The sequence below is a fragment of the Phyllobates terribilis genome, unplaced genomic scaffold (assembly GCF_046119375.1).
Source record: "Phyllobates terribilis strain yellow unplaced genomic scaffold, ASM4611937v1 Scaffold_3__8_contigs__length_932513732, whole genome shotgun sequence".
Lineage (NCBI taxonomy): Eukaryota > Metazoa > Chordata > Amphibia > Anura > Dendrobatidae > Phyllobates > Phyllobates terribilis.
In genome coordinates, this window is record NW_027362763.1 from 201,463,365 (window position 1) to 201,484,871 (window position 21,507).

Consider the following 21,507-nt stretch of genomic DNA (forward strand, 5'->3'; position numbering starts at 1 on the left):
TTCACAGATGGCGGGAAGAAGGCTGAAAATGGCGCCGGATGGCGGGAATCTTCACCGATGGCGGAAAACTTCACGGATGGTAAGTTTTAAAAGTCTCTTTTTTCAGGCACGCAGTACCCGGTGGTTGCGGGCACGAAATCCTGCCGACTACGCCAATAGTTGACGCGCCCCTCTGGGCCTGTGTCGCGCTGCGTTGCGCACGCGGGAGCTTACCCGGAGCCGGATCTCTTGAGGGTTGTAGTCTCGTGGCGGTGACCCGGTCCGTGCCCAGGGAGTCAAACTGAGCGGCGATGTAACAGCGGTAGATGTAGGACGACTACGCCACCCGTTGAATGCAGCTATGGAGCTGCCGCTGCAGGACAGTCCGCTGAGGCCGGTGGATGGATGGTGCAGCGTAGATGGTATAACCCCCAACGGGAGGGGTATGGCCTCAGGGCAGCAGATGTGGATGATGGGGGTAGCAGGAACCACTCAGAGACGGTGCGGTGTAATTCAGGGTCTTTACTGGTAACAACGATAGACCCTCCCGGAGTACTTGCTAGTGAACGGGGCCTGGTCAGTCCTTGAGCAGATGGGATCTCCCCTGGCCAGGCGGAGTTGTAGGCCTCCCAAACTGACTGTACTCTTCTGGCTACCTTGCTAGAAGCGGATATAAGTAGCCCACGTCCCTGAGTGTACCGTGTGGTGCTCACCCGTATGGCCGGTGACTCGGGGCCTTCTAATGGCTTCCGCTCCACGATGGCGGTGCTGGTCCCACGCGTGTGACCGTGCCTTCGGGTTTCTGGGCCTGAGGACCTGAAATCCCCTGCCGGTCGGCTTCTGCTGCTGGGTAAGAGTTAGTCCCCACAGCCTCGGACGCCGGGTCCGGTAGGAAAGCTTCTCAGTCAGGGCGAGCTCTGCAGCTGCCAGCCCCTGACTCGTAGTAGTATTGCTTCTGCTGTTTCTTGTCTCTACTCTCCTTGACTGCTAACCCTGCTTCAGCCCCGGGTTTATATAGGGGAAGTTCTTCCCCTCCCAAGACTGGGCAGGAGGTGTGGCATGCACAGGATCCCTGACCAAAGGACCTCCCACCTGCTCTCAGACATAACATTACATTACTGTGGAAACCAGACCCCTGGGGTTCCACAAGTACTCAATATGTGAATGCAGAGAGAATATAAAGAGGGAACAATCTCACCCAATACTTGTAGAAGGGTATCACATGGATGGTTCCTCCAGCCAAAATATAAAGGAGTTCTGATATATTGCCCTGTCAGTCCCTGATCAGACAGACCCTACAGACCTTATAGTGGCAGTCCACAGCTGACCCTTTATTCTGGACTGTCCCTGTGTGCCTCCCGACATGTTCCCTCAAATGATTCATCAGGGGATGTGGCACAGTATTATCACAATAGGGAAGAAAACACCCCCCTACAGGGATGCATGACAGGCAGTGGCACCAATGTAATAAGCTTGTTGTGTGCAGGGTACATTGATTAAGTCCTTTTCTGAGCACTTTACTGTTTCACATTTTGTTTGTTGTCATTTTTAGTATTTAGGCTGAGAGCAGATTTTAGAATATCTTTAGTAAAAGCTAAGTTTTTTCTTCGCACTTAGAAATTTATAGCATATATATGCAAAGATACCATATAGCGGTTGATCGTTATTCCCACATTTTTTTTTTTTGCTTAATTATTCTATTTTTCACGCCGTTTAAGAGATTTTTGTTTATTATAATTCAATTTAAAAAAAAAAAAAATCAAGTCACTAAATAACAAAAGGTAACATTAGATATACAATAGCTTCTTGGTCTATTACACATTTATTCAATTTTATATACATTTTAATTTCACAAAATACACTTGAGTGCAAAAATAAAACATAGAAAATAATTGCTACAACATGAAATATACCTGGTTTCATGAATGTCCTGCCTTTCAAAATATAAGAAGCCACAACAACCATTTTCAACTCCTCGTTGGAGGTTTTTTTTTGTCACTCAATCATCAAATGAAGCAAATTAGCCCCTCTCCTAGGTGGAAGAAAAAAAAAAAAGTCATCCTGATAGTGCCACGTTTGAGGGAAACCAAAAAGAGGCACAACTATCTCACGTGAGCAGTACGGGCGCCCTGAGTGTTTTTGTCCGAAATCGATTCACAAGTGGAAAACTTTTCTTTTTTTCCTTCTGCACTACATATTTTAGGGGATAGCTCTTCTCCCCCATCTGGGAGAGAATTTGTATTTTTCTCCCACTACTCAATACATGAAACCAGTAATATACTTTTATTTATTTTTTTTTTTTAACCTTCACCCAAATTTCTTGTCAGTGAATCTAAGGTCCCAATTCATCAAACAGTTTTCATCAGTTGAAAGCAAAGTTTACCTTGAAATTAACAGTGGACTGGCACCTGTTCTATATAATGTAGGGCTGACCCTCAGAATTATTTTCCCCATTGGACCCAATTAACTAAAAGTCCGACATCTCCTACATAGCGGTTTGACAATACATATCCTAGAAAGCTACCTCAAACTCCTAGAATTTCCATTGATTTCAAAAAGGTCTCAGTCTGGAAAACAAAACATCACTGCAAAATGAGGAAAGATACGCCCTTTCTAAGTAAAAAACATTATTCTAAGCAAGCAACCAGAAAAATATACAAAAGTAGGTAGCCATAAAGGATATTATAGCAAAGTCTTTAAATTCCAATGACAAAATAAAAGAAAAAAAAATGCTTCCTGCAAACATTTTACAAATGACTGCAATAAATTAAGAAAGAATTTAAATATAAGCAAAGGTGGAGGCCATTCGCCTCTCGGAGATTACACAGAAACAGCTCCGGTGACTATCCTACGGATGTGTGTGTATGATTTTCTTATGGTGACGCTGCTATGATGGGAAACGCCACGAGGGAGGACACATTCCTCAGTCAGTTTTCCTGTCTCGATGTTCCAGCACAGAACAGTAGCAATCACCTCGTTCCTCTCATCTCGACCACCCGTGATAAATATCTTATTACAACATGCAGCAATCCCGCAGCTTGCCCGTTCATGGCTAAACTTAGTTACCAAACTCCAAGAGTCATCCAGTGGACTGTAGGAATACAAGGCCTTCATTGCGCCACCTGTACAAGAACAAAAAAAATTATACTGCAATTTTTTTTTCCTCTTCTATTGTCTGACATTGCATTCAACTTTACATTGCAGAATGAACAAATGAACATACGTATAATTATATATCGTCTACACCTAATTATCTACTGGACTAATGTACAATACATATTGTATCTAAGTAAAGTATCTCCCACTAAAAGGGAGCCCATCATGTGAAAAAACCCCATTAACCTGCAGATACAGGATTAATCTGCAGGTTAAAAACTTTCTGAAGATGTGCGGCTTCCGCACTGAAAGCCCAAGGCTACCGGGAGGAATAGAGGTGTGCCGACGTGACTTCAGTCACCACCCAGTACATAGTGAGCGGTGGCTGTACCATGTCCTGGCTCAGCAGTGCATCAGTACAGAGTCGGCTGTCAGTCAATGCCGGGGCGGTTACAGCCACTGCTCACTATGTACTGGGGGGTGACTGAAATCACGCCTCTATGACTGAAAGCTGGAGGTTGCAGACAGGATCAAAGTTCATTTCCTCCTGGTAGACAGGCTTTCAGTAATGCAGCTACATGGCTTCAGAACGTTATTAACCTGTAGATTGTCAGCGGTTTTTCACATGACAGATTCCTTTTAAAAGTACCCCAAGCCTAGGATCATGCATGGTGCTGCACCTATTAGAAGCAGATCAATAGGACAGTGTTTCTTCAGGTACATATACAGGTTGAGAACCAAGGACTCCGGACACTAATCTAAACATTAAGCTATGCGCACACGGTCTTTTTGCTGAGTTTTCACTCAGAGTAAAGTTATGTTTTTTAGATTTGGAGAAAGCTGTGGAGAGTTTCCACTCCAAAACCTCCATGTGCACATAGCCCTACTCTGATACTTAGGTCAAATGACATTAGTATATAAACAAAAAAGCAGCCTCACCGTGTCCTATTTATATGACTCAGTCCGTCTTACAATGTTGTGGGTCTCCAACCAGTAGCCGTAACTTACGGCTTCACATAAGAAAATAATTTTGGCGAGTCCCAAAAATAATTAAAATCCTCAATTTATTACAAAATAATTTAAAAGATCATACAGGTTGGGAATACATCTCAACGCGTTTCTGGCAAAAATCCCTTATACACTGAGATCTCAGTGAATAAGGGCTTTTTGCCAGAAACGCGTTGAGATGTATTCCCAACCTGTATGATCTTTTAAATTATTTTGTAATAAATTGAGGATTTTAATTATTTTTGGGACTCACCAAAATTATTTTCTTATGACATTAGCATATAGTTATTGAAAAAAAGGGTCCTGCCACTTGCCATAAGCATTTATTTATTTTATTTTTATTAACTTGGTGCAAATACCGCTGTTCTCTGAATCTGACACGGTTTCTTTTGCTCCTGCGCGTCTCCATTCCGGACACTAGGTCCCACTTCTCTGTATGTAAATATAATCGTGTTAGCCAAGATGGCGTGATGTTTAACTGTTCACTTTGGAGCCATAGGCATGTGGATAAATAGAATAGATTTACATTTAGGGAAAAAAACTGGGGAATATGTCAGGAGCAAAAGAAAAACAACAAAACAATGCCAAGTTCAGGAGATCAGCAACATTTACATCAGGCAAAAATTTATATATTTATGACAAGTGTCAGTTCCTCTTTACTAAACAACACTACATAGCAGCCAAATAACATCTTTATGCATAAACTTAAATATATAAAAAGGTATGTGTACAGAACATCTTTTTCTAGCTGATTCCACATGAAAAAGCGCTCAAAAAATGTTAAAATCAAAGAAGCACAACATCAAAGTTATTATCCTGTAACCCCTTCATGACCTATGACGTATAGGTACGTCATGGGTTGCCTCCCCTTGTTTGATGTTTTCTCCAGCGCTGAGCCCACATCTTTTCCGGCACATGACAGCCGATTTGATCAGCTGACATGTGCCCTTAACAGCCAAGGATGGAATCGTGATCCACCCGCGGCTGTTAACATGTTAAATGCCGCTGTCAAACTCTGACAGCGACATTTAACATGGCCGCGCCGGAAGCGCGTCACTATCTCTTCCCTGTCACATGATAGCGGGGCGCCGATGGGTTGCCATGACAACCCGGGGTCTGCAGGAGACCCCTGTGGTTGTCATAGCAGATGAGCATTTCTGCTACACATAGCAGGGCTTAAGTAGTACAAGCGATCAGAAGATTCTCCTAAGAAGACTATTGAAGCAAGTAGAATTTAAAAAAAAAAAAAAACACATAAAAAGTTCAAATCACCACCTTTTGCCCCATTCAAAATAAAACTATTAAAAAATACACGTTCGGTATCGCTGCGTTCAGAAACACCCGATCAAAAAAAAATAAAAATTTATCTGATCGGTAAACTATCTAACGAGAATAAAAATCATACGCCAGAATTACATTTTTTTGGTTGCTGCAACACTGCAATAAAATGCAGTAACAGGCGATCAATATATCATATCAAAAATAAGCCCTCACCCAGCCCCAGATCCCCGAAAACGCCTATTACTTTTTTTTCCCCACCACCACCTACGGTAAATAAAAAAAAAAGAACCTATACATGTTTGGTATCTGTGAACTGGTAATGACCTGGAGAATCATAATTGCAGATCAGTTTTAGCATTTAGTGAACATAGTAAAAAAAATTTATATATGTGAATTGCACTTTTTTTTTTGCAATTTCACCGCACTTGGAATTTTTTTCCCCCATTTTCCAGTACACGATATGGTAAAACCAATGGTGTCGTTCAAAATTACAACTCGTCCTGCAGAAAAACAAGCCCTCACATGGCCATGTTGACAGAAAAATAAAAAAATGTATGGCTCTGGGAAAAAGAGGAGCAAAAAACGAAAACACAAAAAAAAACAAAGGTGGTAAAGGGGTTATTATATTGCAATCATCAGATTATATAGCATTGTGTACTTACAATTGCTCATTTTGCCTTTCTAGTCAATTAAGTTGATTCTTCTGTTTTCCATTAGGTCAATGACATCACGTGTATAAAAACTGACTAGCTGAATGCTTCTTAGCTCTATGTAGAAACAGGAGGTAAATCTTCCCAGTATGAATCATAAGTCACTGCAAAGTCCCTGGCAGGGTCAGGAGGGAGCAGCTGGGTCAGGAGGTGAAGAGGTGAATGATAAATGCAGGGAAAAAGCCTTAGTTACTTACCGGTAACGGGATTTTTCGGAGCCCATGACAGCACCACGTGAGAGAGAGGATCCGCCCATCAAGGACAGGAAACCTACAGGTTAAAAAGGGCGGCCCTCTCTTCCCGCCTCAGTTTAGTTAACAGAGCATGAGAGTACCGCCAAGGTTAGTTATAACAAAACATAATCACATTAAGTACATTACTTTTCATCAATTTCCCGCAAGGGTGCACAGAAAGAAATCAAATCTACAGGAGTGCACAACACCAGTGAAGGGAGGGAATATAAAGGTGCTGTCATGGGCTCCGAAAAATCCCGTTACCGGTAAGTAACTAAGGCTTTATTCGGTCGCCCATGACAGCACCACGTGAGAGAATTACAGAGACGAAGGAAATTAGGGAGGGACCACAGCTTGAAGCACCCTTCTACTGAAAGTGAGATCTGCAGAGCCACCCAGATCCAATCTATAGTGCCTATAGAAAGTAGAGGGAGAAGACCAAGTGGCAGCCTTACAAATTTCCTCAATGGAAAGCCCTGTCTTCTCCGCCCAGGAGGTTGATACCGCTCTGGTAGAATGCGCCCTCAATCCCTCCGGTATCTCTTTATCCCCTGAGGAGTATGCGAGGGAAATGGCCTCCTTGATCCATCTAGCGATTGTAGCCTTTGAGGCCTTACAACCCTTCCTAGCCCCCTGATAGCAAATAAATAGGGACTTATCCTTTCTAAAGCCACGTGATACTTCTAAGTACCTTAGTACGCACCTCCTAACGTCTAAAGTGTGAAGTCTCTTCTCTTTTTGATTTTTGGGCGGAAAGCAAAAAGTTGGGAGAACTATTTCCTGGGTTCTATGGAATCGAGTGGCCACTTTAGGAAGAAAGGCTGGATCAGGTTTTAATATAATCCTATCGTCCAGAATTTGCGTAAATGGAGGGCATATTGAAAGGGCCTGTAGGTCACTGACTCTCCTGGCTGAAGATAGGGCTACTAACAGGACCGTCTTTAGGAAAATAATTTTGGGGGAGACTAAATCTAGTGGCTCAAAAGGAGGACTGGTCAAGGCATCTAAGACAAAATTCAAATCCCAGGGAGACATCTTTACTTTGGTAATGGGTCTACACCTAAAGGAAGCTTTTAAAAAACGGGCTATCCAATAGTTATCTGCAATATTGGAAGAAAATAAAGCTCCCAACGCCGACACCTGTACTTTCAAGGTACTGGTAGTGAGACCTAATTCTAAGCCCTGCTGCAGAAATTCCAGAATTTTCCCAATAGGGGGCCCCTCCTCCACCTTAACTTCTGCAAAGGACAGAAACTTCCTCCAGGTCCTGGCATAAATACGGGTGGTAACAGGTTTTCTGCTAGCCAGGAGAGTATTCACTACATTTGCGGGGAATCCTTTGTTGGTCAATAACACCCTCTCAAATTCCACGCCGTCAAATGTAGACTCGGGGTTGGAGGATGGGAAAGTGGCCCTTGAGTGAGGAGGTCCGGAATCTCCGGAAGAACCCAGGGATCTGATATGGACATCTTCCGGAGACAAGGGAACCACGGTCTTTTGGGCCAAAAGGGACATATGAGTATCACTCTGGCCCGGTCTGCCCAGATCTTTCTTATCACCGCTGGGAGCAGGATCATGGGAGGGAAGGCATATGCCAGAGGAAATCTCCAGGGAACCATGAAGGCGTCCACTGCCAGGGGTCCTTCTCTGGGGTCAAAGGAACAAAAATTTTCCACTTTCCGATTGGCTCTTGTTGCGAATAAGTCCACAGTCGGAAGGCCCCACATTTCTACGATTCTGGAGAATATTTGTGTATTTAGGGACCACTCTCCCTCTTTTACAGAAGTATGGCTGAGGAAATCCGCTGTGATGTTTTCCTTGCCTTTTAGATGAGTAGCCGAAAGAGAGAGACAGTAATCTTCGGCTTTCAGCAGAAGTGCGTTCGCTACCCTCATCAAGTTTCTTGAGCGGGTTCCCCCTTGGTGGTTTATGTAAGCTACCGTGACTTGATTGTCCGAGAGTACACGGACATGCTGGTCCTGAAAATATATAAGGAACTCGTTGAACGCATGCAGCACCACCAGAAGCTCCTTAACATTTGATGACAACTGTTGCTCACTGCTTGACCAGGTTCCCCGCACTAATTTCCCTTCAAAGTGAGCTCCCCAACCTGTAGCACTTGCATCAGTGGACAAGACTAGAGTTGGACTACATTCCCAGGGAACCCCTTTAGCAAGATTGTCTTGTCGTAACCACCAACGAAGGGACCATATGGCACGAGGACCTAGCGTAAACTTACGGTCTAGATGCCCCTCTAAAGCTGCGTTATTGTACAACACATCCCACTGAAAGGCTCTTGAATGCAATTGTGACCAACGAACCGCAGGAAAAGTGGAGGTGAAGGTTCCCAATAGTGACATGGCCTTACGGAGTGACATAGAAGGTTTACGTATACATTGTTCTACCAACTCCCGGATTCTATCAATTTTCTCTTCTGGAAGACAACATAGCTGTTTCCTGGAATCTAATATGACCCCCAGATATTGTTGTAACTTGAGTGGAGATAGTCTAGTCTTTTCTAAATTTAGAAACCACCCCAAACTCTTTAAGACCGACAGGGTCTCCTGCAGGTGGGTCTCGCACTGAACCAACGAATTCCCCACTATCAGGAGATCATCCAGGTAAGGGATAATTAAAATGTCCCTTTCTCTTATATGGGCCATAACTTCCGCCATTACTTTAGTAAAAACCCGTGGGGCTATAGCTAAACCGAAGGGGAGTGCAGTGTATTGGAAGTGTTTAACCACCCCGTCTATTTCAATGGCCAGCCTCAAGTATTTCCGGTAATTACTATGAATTGGGATATGGTAACACGCATCTTTGAGATCGAGCACTACCATATAGCAGTGGGGAAAAAGTAACTTTATTACGGATTTTAAAGACTCCATTTTAAAGGTGTGTATTTTAAGGAAATTATTCAGGGATTTCAGATATATAATTGTCCTGAAACTTCCATCCGGTTTAGGAATCAAGAAGAGCGGGGAGTAGAAACCAAGACCCTTTTCAGCTTCCGGAACCTCAATCAGGACGTGCTTTCTTATTAGGGTTTGTACTTCCGAAACGAGGGCAGCCTGGCGTTCTGGGGAAGAACTGGAGGGAACAACCATGAACCTTTTGTGAGGCAATGCTTTAAATTGAAACTTAAGACCATACTTAATCAGGCTCAAAATCCAATTACTATGAGAAATCTGTTCCCAAGCTGGGACAAAAAATGACAATCTCCCTCCCACCTGGGCTGATTGTGTATCCCCTGGCTTCTGCTCAATTTTTGGAGACGGACCAAAGAGTAGACCTCTACCTTTGCGACCTCTTTCATCAGACTTGTCTTGCTCCCTGAAATATCTCTTCCGGAAAAATTTCCTCTTCCGGAACGATCTCTTAAAGGAGGGTAGAGGTACTGATGGAAACCCCTTCTTAGGGTCCCCCGCTTTCTCCAATAAGTCGTCCATGGTCTGACCAAAGAGGTATTCCCCTTCACACGGGATTGTACACAGTCTGGACTTAGTCTGTAAATCCCCTGGCCAGCTTTTAATCCACAAGGCTCGCCGAGCTGCATTTGACAGTGCTGCTGACTTTGCTGCCAACCTCACCGAGTCCACAGATGCATCATCAAGAAAAGCTGCCGCCCCCTGAACCAGTGGAAGGGAAGAAATAATGTCTTTCCTAGAAGTCCCATCCTTCAACTGACTGTCTAGCTGTTCAAGCCACACCATCAGGGCTCTGGACGTACAGGTAGCTGCTACTGTTGGTCTCAGTGCTCCCGCAGCTGTCTCCCATGCCCCTTTCAGGAAAGTATCAGCCCGTCTGTCTAGGGGATCTCTCAATGCACCCATATCATCGAACGGGAGGGAAGTTCTTTTCGCTGCTTTGGTAACAGCAACATCCAGCTTGGGTGCTTTTAACCAGGAGGAACACATAGCATCCTCAAACGGATATTTCCTTTTAAAGGATGGAGGAACACTACCCTTCTTGTCAGGCTTTCTCCACTCCTTATCAATGAGGTCTTTCACCTTTGAATTTACTGGAAAGACCCTTCTCTTCTTTAGCCCCAGACCACCAAACATAACATCCTCAGCTGACTTCTCTACCCTCGAGTCCACTATCCCCATTGTAGATCGGATGGCTTTTACTAGGGCATCGACCTCCTTCAGGGGGAAGCACTGTCTATCTGGCTCACTATCAGAGGAAGAGAAGGCGGAGGAGGAAGCGACCGATAGCTCAGAGTCTGAACCCGGCTGGGTTTCTTGAGGAATATGCCCAGACTCTGAACCTTGCAATGCTTTGCCTATTTCTTCCCTTATTAAAGTTCTTAGGCCGAGGGAAAAATCTGGGGTCTCCTCCGATATCATTTTGCTGATACAAAGCTGGCATAACCTTTTGCTATATGAATCAGGGAGCGGACAGCTGCATAAGGCACACTCTCTGTGTGGACTTCGAGGAACATTTCTTGCTCTAAAAGAAAGTCATAGATAGAAAGAAGGAGGAAACATTAGTAGAACTTTCACGAAGATTCCACTCACCCCACAGAACCTTCGGTACCGTAGAAGCAGAAGAATCCAGCATGCATGGCGAGGAATCACGCCGCACCAGACCGTCCTTCCTGCTCTTAGTGGTAGCTCTTCTAGTTGTACGACCAGACCCTAGCCGGGAATGACGCTGCGCCACTAGTTGTGAGGGCTCCCCAGAGGGCTGCTCCTGCAGCAGATGTTGTTGCCTAGGTGACAGCTCCTGTGAATCTTCCATAGCTTACAATGTAAGAATGGGCTGGGAAGCACCTCTGTATGTTACCAGACCCTTTATATACTGGCCATACCGGTACCATGTGTGGGTGTGTGTTTCCTTTTTTTTTTTTTTTTTTTTTTTTTTAACCCAGGAGGGCGTTACCTGCTCCTTGGTCTTCCTCCCCAGGTCCAGGTGGGATCCAGATGGGCTCCTCGCCGATTCCCCCGGCGTTCAGCTGCTCACGCCAAAAATTCAAACGAGCCCCGCCCCTTCCGGTGACGTCACAGGGCTTCCTGCCCGGCGCACCGGAAGTCACGTTAGAAGGTCGCGCCCGTCACGTGCGCCGCCGGCGAGACCTGGATCTCCTGCAAGCTGTAGCGGGGGGGGGGAAGCCCGCTAGCGGCCCCACACCTGGCGGACATCTACCTCCCGTGAGGCGATGTCGCGCCCGCCGCAACGCTCACGGAGGCGCCCCCATGAGCCCTGCCGTGGCGTCTCCAGAGGGCCGGGACGGACCGGCTCCAACCACCTGCTGTGGCCCTCTCTGGGACAGGAGTCCATCTTCTGCAGGTAAGCCTGCAAGGTCCCCCATAATGGACAGGAAACCTAAACTGAGGCAGGAAGAGAGGGCCGCCCTTTTTAACCTGTAGGTTTCCTGTCCTTGATGGGCGGATCCTCTCTCTCACGTGGTGCTGTCATGGGCGACCGAATAAAGAGACTTCCTGTTTCTACGCAAAGCAGAGAAAAAAAAATAAATAAATAAATAAATAAATAATAATAATTAACTGGGAAGAAAGGCAAAATGAGCAATTGTAAGCGATATAAATGTATATATACACACACTTGATTGTGCAGGTGCTATATATATATATATATATATATATATATATATATATATATATATATATATATATATATACACATACATATATATATATACACACACACACATACATACAACCTGCACAATAAAATGGCATTGTCAAAGAAGCGTCTTCTGCTTAAAAAGTGATGCATGTACACCAGCTTCTATAAGACACTGTGCGCCCATACCCGAACAGTATCATACAATCTAAATAAAACTGCTGTGCAAACAATATGAAGGTTCGTGGTGGTTGCTATATCGGTCAGCCCTCCTTTACATAGTGGCTGATGTTACCTGTGCAACCACATACCCAAAGGCTAGCCCTGACTAGACACAATGAGTTAATCTGCCTGCCATGTTTTTTCTTCTTTCCAAGCGAAGTAAGGGATGAAGGATTTTAAAACCGATGTTATAAACTGCTAAAACAACTCACCCACAACATAGATGTGATCATGGAAGCTTACAGCATTAATACATTTTGCTTCCACTGGCATTGGTGACTTTACACTCCACTTGTTGGTAGCGGGGTCAAAGCACTGAGTTTTGTCTGTAGCCAGTTTTCCATTGGGTCCTCCCCCAATAACATAGAGCTTGTTGTGGAGACTCGCGGCAGCAAATGAACTCACACTGATTACTAATGGAGCCACCTGTCAGAAAACAATCAGAGTTTATTTCAATGGACTATAAGAGCTTGTTCACAGTTGGCTTTTTTTTCCCCCATGTGAAAAATCACAGCATTTTAGAAAAGCTGCAAAATAAAGGAAGTTTCTAAAGTCTTGTTTGTTCAAATAGTGCATTTGATTTGTTTTCCTTGCATTTTTTTTTGTTAAACTACATCATGTCCATTTTTTCACCGGTTTAACCCCTTTACAACCCAAGGTGGTTTGCACGTTAATGACCAGGCCAATTTTTACAATTCTGACCACTGTCATTTTATGAGGTAATTACTCTGGAACGCTTCAACGGATCCCCCTGATTCTGAGACTGCTTTTTCGTGACATATTGTACTTCATGATTGTGGTAAAATTTCTTCGATATCACTTGTGTTTATTTGTGAAAAAAACTGAAATTTGGTGAAAATTTTGAAAATTTTGCAATTTTCAAAATTTTAATTTTTATGCCCTTAAATCAGAGAGATATGTCACACAAAATACTTAATAAATAACATTTCCCACATGACTACTTTACATCAGCACAATTTTGGAAGCAAAATTTTTTTTGTTAGGGAGCTATAAGGGTTAAAAGTTGACCAGCGATTTCTCATTTTTCCAACAAAATTTACAAAACCATTTTTCTAGGGACCACATCACATTTGAAGTCACTTTGAGAGGTCTTTATGACAGAAAATACCCAAAAGTGACACCATTCTAAAAACTGCACCCCTCAAGGTGCTCAAAACCACATTCAAGAACTTTATTAACCCTTCAGGTGCTTCACAGGAATTTTTGGAATGTGGAAGAAAAAAAATGAACATTTAACTTTTTTCACAAAAATGTTACTTTAGACCCAATTTTTTTTTATTTTCGCAGGGGTAACAGGAAAAAATGGACCCCAAAATTTGTTTTGCAATTTCCCCTGGGCACGCAGATACCCCATATGTGGGGAAAAACCACTGTTTGGGCGCACGGCAGGGCTCGGAAGGGAAGGAGCGCCATTTGAATTTTCGATTGTAAAATTTGCTTGAATAATTAGCGGACGCCATGTTGCGTTTGGAGAGCCCCTGATGTGCCTAAACAGTGGAAACCCCCCACAAGTGACCCCATTTTGGAAACTAGACCCCCCTGGGAACTTATCTAGATGGGTGGTGAGCATTTTGAACCCCCAGGTGCTTCACAAATTAATCCGTAAAAATGAAAAAGTATTTTTTTTCCAGTTTTTAATTTTTACAAATCAATTTGTGAAGCACCTGGGGGTTCCAAGTGCTCACTATGCATCTAGATAGGTGCCTTGGGGGGTATAGTTTCCAAAATGGAGTCACTTGTGGGGGAGCTCCAATGTTTAGGCACACAGGGGCTCTCCAAACTCGACATGGTGTCCGCTAACAAATTGAATGGAAAATCGGCTCAAATTGTTAGCGGACACCATGTTGCGTTTGGAGAGCCCCTGTGTGCCTAAACAGTGGAAACACCCCACAAGTGACCCCATTTTGGAAACTAGACCCCCTCAAGGATTTTATCAAGGGGTATAGTGAACATTTTGAACCCAGAGGTACGACAGAGAATTTGATAACATTAGGTCATCATATTGAATAAGCTGTCATTAGTCTTGAGGGCAAGTGCTCGCTACTTGAGTTTGCACCGGGTACTCAGGTATACACCATGTACTGCGTGTGCTCGAGTGACATGCTCGAGTCCCTGCCCCGCATGTTTCACGGTTATTAGACACCCAAAAAAAACATGCAGGGATCGCTCGTGCATGGCAGGCAATCCCCGCAAAGTTTTTTTGGCCGCGAAGCATATGGGGCGGAGACTCGAGCATGTCACTCAAATACCCACGATACTCAATGCATACCAGAGCACCCGATGCAAACTCAAGTAGCGAGCACTTGCACTCAACACTAGTCGCCATATCGTCATCTTTATTTCTTACTTTTGAAAAAAATCCCAACCCCAACCCTAACCCCAACCCCAGCCCTAACCCAAGCCCTAGCACAACCCTAACCCGAGAGTTTATTTTTTATGCCGTTCCTCGTGCGGTATAAGTGATGAGATTACTTTATTCTTCGGGTCAGTGCGATTACAGTGATACCAGAATCATATGGGGTTTTTATGATTGACAGCTGTCACACACTAAAAGACGCATTTTTTGTAAAATCTAGTTTTTGCATCGCCATATTTTGAGAGCTATAATTTTTCCATATTTTGGCAGACAGAGTCATGTGATGGCTTGTTTTTTGCAGGATGAGTTGACGTTTTTATTGGTGCCATTTTCAGGCACGTGACATTTTTTGATCACTTTCTATTCCGATTTTTGGGAGGCAGAATAAACAAAAACCAACAATTCAGGAATTGTTTTTTTTTTGTTTTGTTTTTTTTTTATTCTGTTCCGCGTGTGGTAAAATTGATAAGGTAGCTTTATTCTTTGGGTCAGTACATTTACAACGGTACCACATTTATATTGTTTTTCTATGTTTTGGCACTTTTACACAATAAAAGCTATTTTATAGAAAAAATTATTTTTTTGCATCGCTTTATTCTGAGAGCTATAACTTTTTGATTTTTCGGATGATGGAGCTGTATGGCAGCTTGATTTTTGCGGGACAAGATGACGTTTTCAGCGGTACCATATTTATTTATATTCGTCTTTTTGATCGCATGCTATTCCCTTTTTTGTTTGGCGGTATGATGATAAAGCATTGTTTTTTGCTTTGTTTTTATTTATTTTTTTAACTAGTGGGACAGTTTTATAGGTCAGGTCATTCCGGACGCGGCGATACCAAATATTTGTACTTTTATTGTTTGTTTGTTTTTTTTTCATAACAATATTTATTAATGGGTACATTATATTTTTATTTTTGGTGGATTATTTATTTTATTTTTTTTAAAATATTTTTACAATTTTTTTTTTTTTAAATTTTTTTACTTTCTGGGAGTTTTTTTACTTTTTTACTTTGTCCCACTATGGGACTTTAACTTTTTTTATTCTGATCGCCTGCACAGCATAGGGATGGAGCACCATCCCTGTGCTATGCAGGCAGTCAGCGCTGCACAGTGAGAACATTGTGTGGTCGTGCACTGCGCATGACCAAACAATGTTCCTGCTGCCTGGTGACCCGGATGTTGTCATGACGACATCGGACCATCATGGCAACACCCAGGAAGCCGCGGCAGACAGCACTGGAGGCCGGAAGAGGAGGTGAGTATACCGATCACCTCCCCTTGCCACCGCAATGCTGCGATCGACTTCGATCGCAGCATTGCAGGGGTTAATGTGCCGGGAGCGGTGCGGGACCGCTCCCTGCACATTGTCACAGCTGACACCCGGTACTATCAGCTGACACCCGGCGGCGATCGCGCCCGCACAGCCTGTGTGCGCGCGCGATCGCGATGACGTACTAATACGGGTCAGGCTCTTAAAGCCCAGGGCACTGACGCGTATTAATACGTCATGGGCTGTAAAGGGGTTAAGTTCAATTGAATGCATAAAAGAAAAACTCATGAAAAACGCTTCAAAAACGTACATAAAGTATGCAACGTTTTTTCTGCCAACATTATTTTTCCAAAAGTCTGCAAAAAGCACCGTGTGAACATACAGTAAGGCCAAATTCAGATGTCAGTTTTTCACTTAAAAGTTATTTTTGTGTTTATCATGCATAGAACATGTACCTCTTAGGCTATGTTCACACTAGGCATTTTTTCAGCTTTTTTTTCTTTCACAAAACCTGCTCTCTTGGCAGTAAAGAAGCAGGTTTTGCTTGTTTTTTCTTGCGTTTTTGTCATACTACATTTGTCTCTTGTGCATGCTGATAAAGTTTAGTTAAAAAAAAAAATAAAAAAAATAAAAATTCTATTTTATCAGGTTTTGGCACATAAAACGCTGCAAACCCTGATACCTGCAATTTTTCACCCATTACGTTCAATGGGTGAAAAAACGCTGAAGGAAGTGACATACTTTATTGTGCAAAAAAACATGCAAAGCACAAAATACTCAAAGGGTTTTCCCACGAAAAAAAAAGTTGATTTTAATCAATAGATCTTGGAAAAATAATAACTTCCACAATTGGATGTGTTTAAATACAATGTTCCTGCGCTGAGATAATCTTATAAATGTGCCCCTGCTGTGTACTGTGTAATGGCTGTATCTGACTGACGCGCCCCCAGAGCCGTGGGGTTCTCGGCAGCCGGGACTCTGGATGCCGGTGGGGGATATCACGGTGGCTGGCCCGGTCCGTGGCCCAGGGCGGTCACCAAAAAGGGGAATTTTGTTTATATGGGGTTTTTGGGATAGTGTTCGTGACGCCACCTGTGGAATGCAGCTAAAGGGAGCCGCCGCTGTGGAGCAGTCTTCTGAAGCTGATGTTACTGCAGCAGGGATGGTATGGCTCTCCACAGGAAGAGCTAGCTCCAGGGCAGTGTAGGTGTTGTTGGTTGCGCTGGGCGTTGTTGTGCCGGGAGGCAAGAGGGCGCAGATGAAAGAATGGACGGAGGCAGTGCGGTGCAGTCATCCGAGTCTTTACTCACAGTTCTTATGACAGTTCCACTGGTGCACTGTACGGGTGCCAGCCTCCCACGTCGCGCTGCGTTCACCAGGCAGGGGTTCAGCTCTTCCTCAGGCAGATTAGGAGCACCTGACGGAACCCCACTTTCTTGTGTTCCTAGCTAGACCGTCTTCACGCTGGGTCTTTTTCCCTCCTGCCCTGCGCTTCCCTACTTTTAATCCTGCTCGGGTGCTCTGAGGTCCCTCCTGTCTTACTGGAGTTCCAAGACCTGCTTGACCCTCACGGAGATTACAATAGGGCTTCGGCAACTGGACTCTGAAAGCCAGAAGCCTCCGGTTTTTCCAGCCGAGACTTGGAGTTACACGGCTGGTCCAGGGGCCGGTCCCCTTCTTGCGGCCTACGATCCCTCTGTCTTCTGACAGATTCGGGGCATACGGGTGCTGTCCCGCACTCGCCGTACCCCCTGTGATCCCTTCTTTAGATCGGAGCCTACTCCTCTGCTCCCCTCCTGGGCCTCTAGGACTGGGTCCTACTTATGGAGCAGAGCTCCTAAAGAGACTCTGCTCCCTGACTGACTTCTCCCACTTACTAACCTGCCACCCTAAGATGGCTTCTCATTATATACCTCCTTCTATGGTGCTCCGCTAAACTGCTTCCTCCACCCACACCAACTACTGGTTCCCCCTACCTTTAGGTTCCCCCCACTCCAGCCAGGGACAGGGCTCAGCAGCTGCGCACATGCATGTTGCCCCTCCAGCCGGTGTGGAGCAGTGTAGTGTTGGATGCAGGTGTTGGGGTTCCGGGCAGCACTCCCTCCTTACCTGAGAGAAGGAGACACCACACTTCTGGGTGAGGTGCAGTACCTCTGTGGCAACTGAACCCTCAGGGGCGCCACATGACCGTGCAGGAACATGGTCTGATCATACCACAGCTCCTAGACAGCAGAGGAAGCAAAAGAGTATACAGACATTACAGTGCGGGATCACAGATGATTCTTTATTTGAGGTAAAACATTGTTTAAACACAGGCAGGGAAATGTTTTACCTCATAAAAAGAATCAGCTGTGATCCCCTGCTGTCCTGTCCGTATACTCTTTTGCTTCCTCCCCTGCCCAGGAGATGTGGTATGATCAGACCATGTTCCTTCACGGTTAGACACAGCCATTACACAGTACTCAGCAGGGGCACATTTATAAGATTATCTCACGACAGGAACCTTTTATTTAAACACATCCAATTGTGGAAGTTATTATTATTCCAAAATCTATTTTTTAAAATCAACTTTCGTTCGTGGGAAAACCCCTTTAAGACATAAAAACCAAGCTGTGCACATGAGATTTCTGAAATCTCATAGACTTTGCTGGTACTGTAAAACGCAGCTAAAAATTTGCATATGAAAAAACGCATAAAAAAACTCCTTGTGTGAACATAGCCTTATAGTACCATGTCCGTGTATTTTTGCAGACCCAGTGGTTCGCCCCAGAATAAGGAGGCATGTCCAATATTTATGTGAGTCAGGGAGCAACCACACCTGCAACTGGCCACATGACCAATGCTCCATTCACTTGATTGTGAAACCATAGGCTCGTCATGGGTGGGCAGCACTTCAGCCATGCAGCCAGCCCCACTTTATGGCCACACTCCCACACTGCCTGACAGCACAGGTGACTGTTATAGCCATGCAGTTTAGAGGGTGAAATGGTTGTTTAATAAGTCATTTAAAGACCACAGAGGCAGCTGTCTGCTGAGGGTATCAGCAATATGGCCATGAGATTAACGCCATGGCTGGCTTTACAGTGACAGTATTTGTCTACACAGGGCTAATATTCAAACAAAACACTGCAACATTTCATATTATGAAAACACTAAAGAAACATATTTTTAAGGGTTTAACAATAAAATATAACTACTTTATTAAATACATACGAATTCATTAAAAAGTACAAAATGACAGCAAATGACATGTGTAAAAGACGAGGATCAAATAATACAAATAGCAGCAGGGGCGCAGGTAACCCAGGGAGTCTGATGAACCTGGTGGGAGCTTACAAAAGTGAATAAATGGCCATAAATATAAATATAAATTCAGAGATTTATTCCACTGAGTATTTTATGTGGAAATGAAACGTGTCTGATATTGGGCCGGCTCAGTCTGCTTACTATGACTACAGAGTAATTGACTACGAGGGGTTGCTTTAGCCCTATTATAGCCTTTCTTGATTGAACGCTGACTATAGCCACGTTGTTCAAATTTGTCTAAAATTACGCCAAATTTTGAATCAGATGAAAAATATCTGTAATTGCTAGACTGCACCTGCAAAGAGGGGAAAAAATCAGACTAGCAAATATAAAGGCTATGTTCCCACTATGAGCTTTTGGTTAGTTTTTGATGTTGCAGATTTTTTGCACCTATTAAGTAAATTAGGTTACTTGCATCTATTAATTGTGCTTTTGTCTGCTTTTTTACATGCTTTTTTGATACTTTTTGGTGTGCCATGTTTTAAATAAAGCTGCTTTGTTTTTTAAACTTGCTGGTATTTGGCTTTTGCAAAACTTTATTGATAGTCATGTGTGAATTACATGTGTTTTTCACGTATTTCTGCCATGGAAATGCACGAACAACATATGTGCGTTTTTTACCTGCAGATTTTCTGCATCTAATGCAAGTCTATGGGAAAAATCAGCACAGAAAACTCAGCGTACCCCCAAGAGAAATTAGAAACCCACACCACAGGTCCATTTATGCTGAGTTTAAGGAAAAGCGCAGAAGGCATGAGATCTCTATAAATCCTATCCACTTTGCTGGAACTGACTACTCACTACTCTGAGCTTTTGAGGCAGTGAAAATACTCAGGGTCAAAAACTCATCGTGTGCACACAGCCTAAAACACCTGGAACATTAAGGGTGCTTTCACATTGCATTCAGGCACCCGTTTGGTGGCCCTGTTGGGGCTTACGTCCGAATCCCACGCAAAACGGGATTCAGACGTATGCGGCGACGGAGCCATAGATTATAATGGTGCCGGCAGTGAGAATGTGTGCTCTGACATGCATCATTTTCAGATGTTTACTCTTAATAGAGATGGACACCCAGACACAGTCTACTACGTCTGGGTATCGGCCTTCAGTAGGCCTACATACCCGAAAATGATGCACATCAGAGCGCACGTTCACTCTGTCGGCACCATTACAGTCTATTGTCACGCTGCGTTCGGTGGGGTTACATCCAGACCCCCCCCCCCCCTGCAAAACAGGATTTGGACACATGCGCTGACGGAGCCACTGAACAGGTGCCTGAACGCAATGTGAAAGCACCCCAACACAAGCCCAACCAGACTGACATAACTGCAACTCACCAATAGCCGAATGGTTTACATATATAAAACAGAACAGTGGGGCCCAACCATCAGTCTATGTCCATGTCATGCCGCCCTATGATTAGCCTCCCAAGCTTTTAAAAGGTTAATGACCCCATTGCATCATTGTGACACAGTTGGATCTTGACTTTTGTTTGCTGTATCCCAGCAGTGACAGATTTGCAGAGGTCTTCAGATCACTGTAGTTCTGTATACACAAACCACCGATGCATGAACAGCAAACATCAGCACTGATAATAATAGGCGCTGTAAAGGCAATGAATGTGTGGACATAATTACATAATATTGGCACCTGTTCATGTCCAAAGCACCAATGCTGTGCCCATGCTGTGCCCATGTTGTCTCATTGCCTATTACAGATGAATGGGTGAAGGGATGCTGTAATTATTTAAAGAGAACCTGTCACGCCATTTCAAGTATCTAAACAGTCCCCATTGAGTTGTTAATGATGCAATGTGCATCACTAACACGTTATTATTTCAGTAAAATCGGCGGACTAATTATGTCCCAAAAACACTTTATATACATATATAATACCTGCTCGTTTAGTCACAGGGGTGGGCTTAATTTTCATTCAGACATGGGTGTCACCACACACTCAATTTGATTGATTATCCTGGAAGCGTGACGTCACTTGAGACTGTTGTAAAATCCCACACTTGCGCAGTGTGGAGCGTGGAGTGTGAAGCCGCGCTTGCGCAATGTTGAGATTGGGCAGCCGCGCTTGCGCAGTGTGTGGCTTGGAGCCGGGCTTGCGCAGTTTCGAGCAGGGAGCCGCTGGTCACAGCGTAAGCACTGGGAGTCGCTCGTCACGGCGCATGCACAGCTCCCCAGTAGACACCGCGCAACTGCGGCTCCAAGCCACACACTGTGCAGGCTGTCACGGATGTGTCAGAGGTGACAGACAGTCGCCCTGCGGTTGGTTGCAGGAGATCTCGAGATCTCTATGTTTGGCATTACAGACATCTTCTTAGAGGCTGGCTGTCTCTAGGACTCAGCGGCTACCTCCCTCTGGCTAATTAGCTCCCTGGCCTGAGTGTGTAAATACCTAGTGTGTCTGAGAGGGAGGTGCCGGCGAT

General features: G+C 44.2%; 1 protein-coding gene across 1 annotated transcript in view; it reads right to left on the reverse strand.

The window, feature by feature from the left end:
- Nucleotides 1-1,789: 1,789 nt before the first annotated feature.
- The window catches only part of KLHL6 (kelch like family member 6), a 91,172-nt gene continuing 71,454 nt past the window's right edge, over nucleotides 1,790-21,507 (reverse strand). The window contains exons 6-7 of the mRNA XM_073674477.1: nucleotides 12,328-12,541; nucleotides 1,790-3,101 (exon numbers count right to left, since the gene is read on the reverse strand). Of these exons, the coding sequence (XP_073530578.1) occupies nucleotides 2,800-3,101; nucleotides 12,328-12,541 (516 nt within the window). The 3' untranslated portion in view covers nucleotides 1,790-2,799. The remainder of the gene's footprint in view (nucleotides 3,102-12,327; nucleotides 12,542-21,507) is intronic.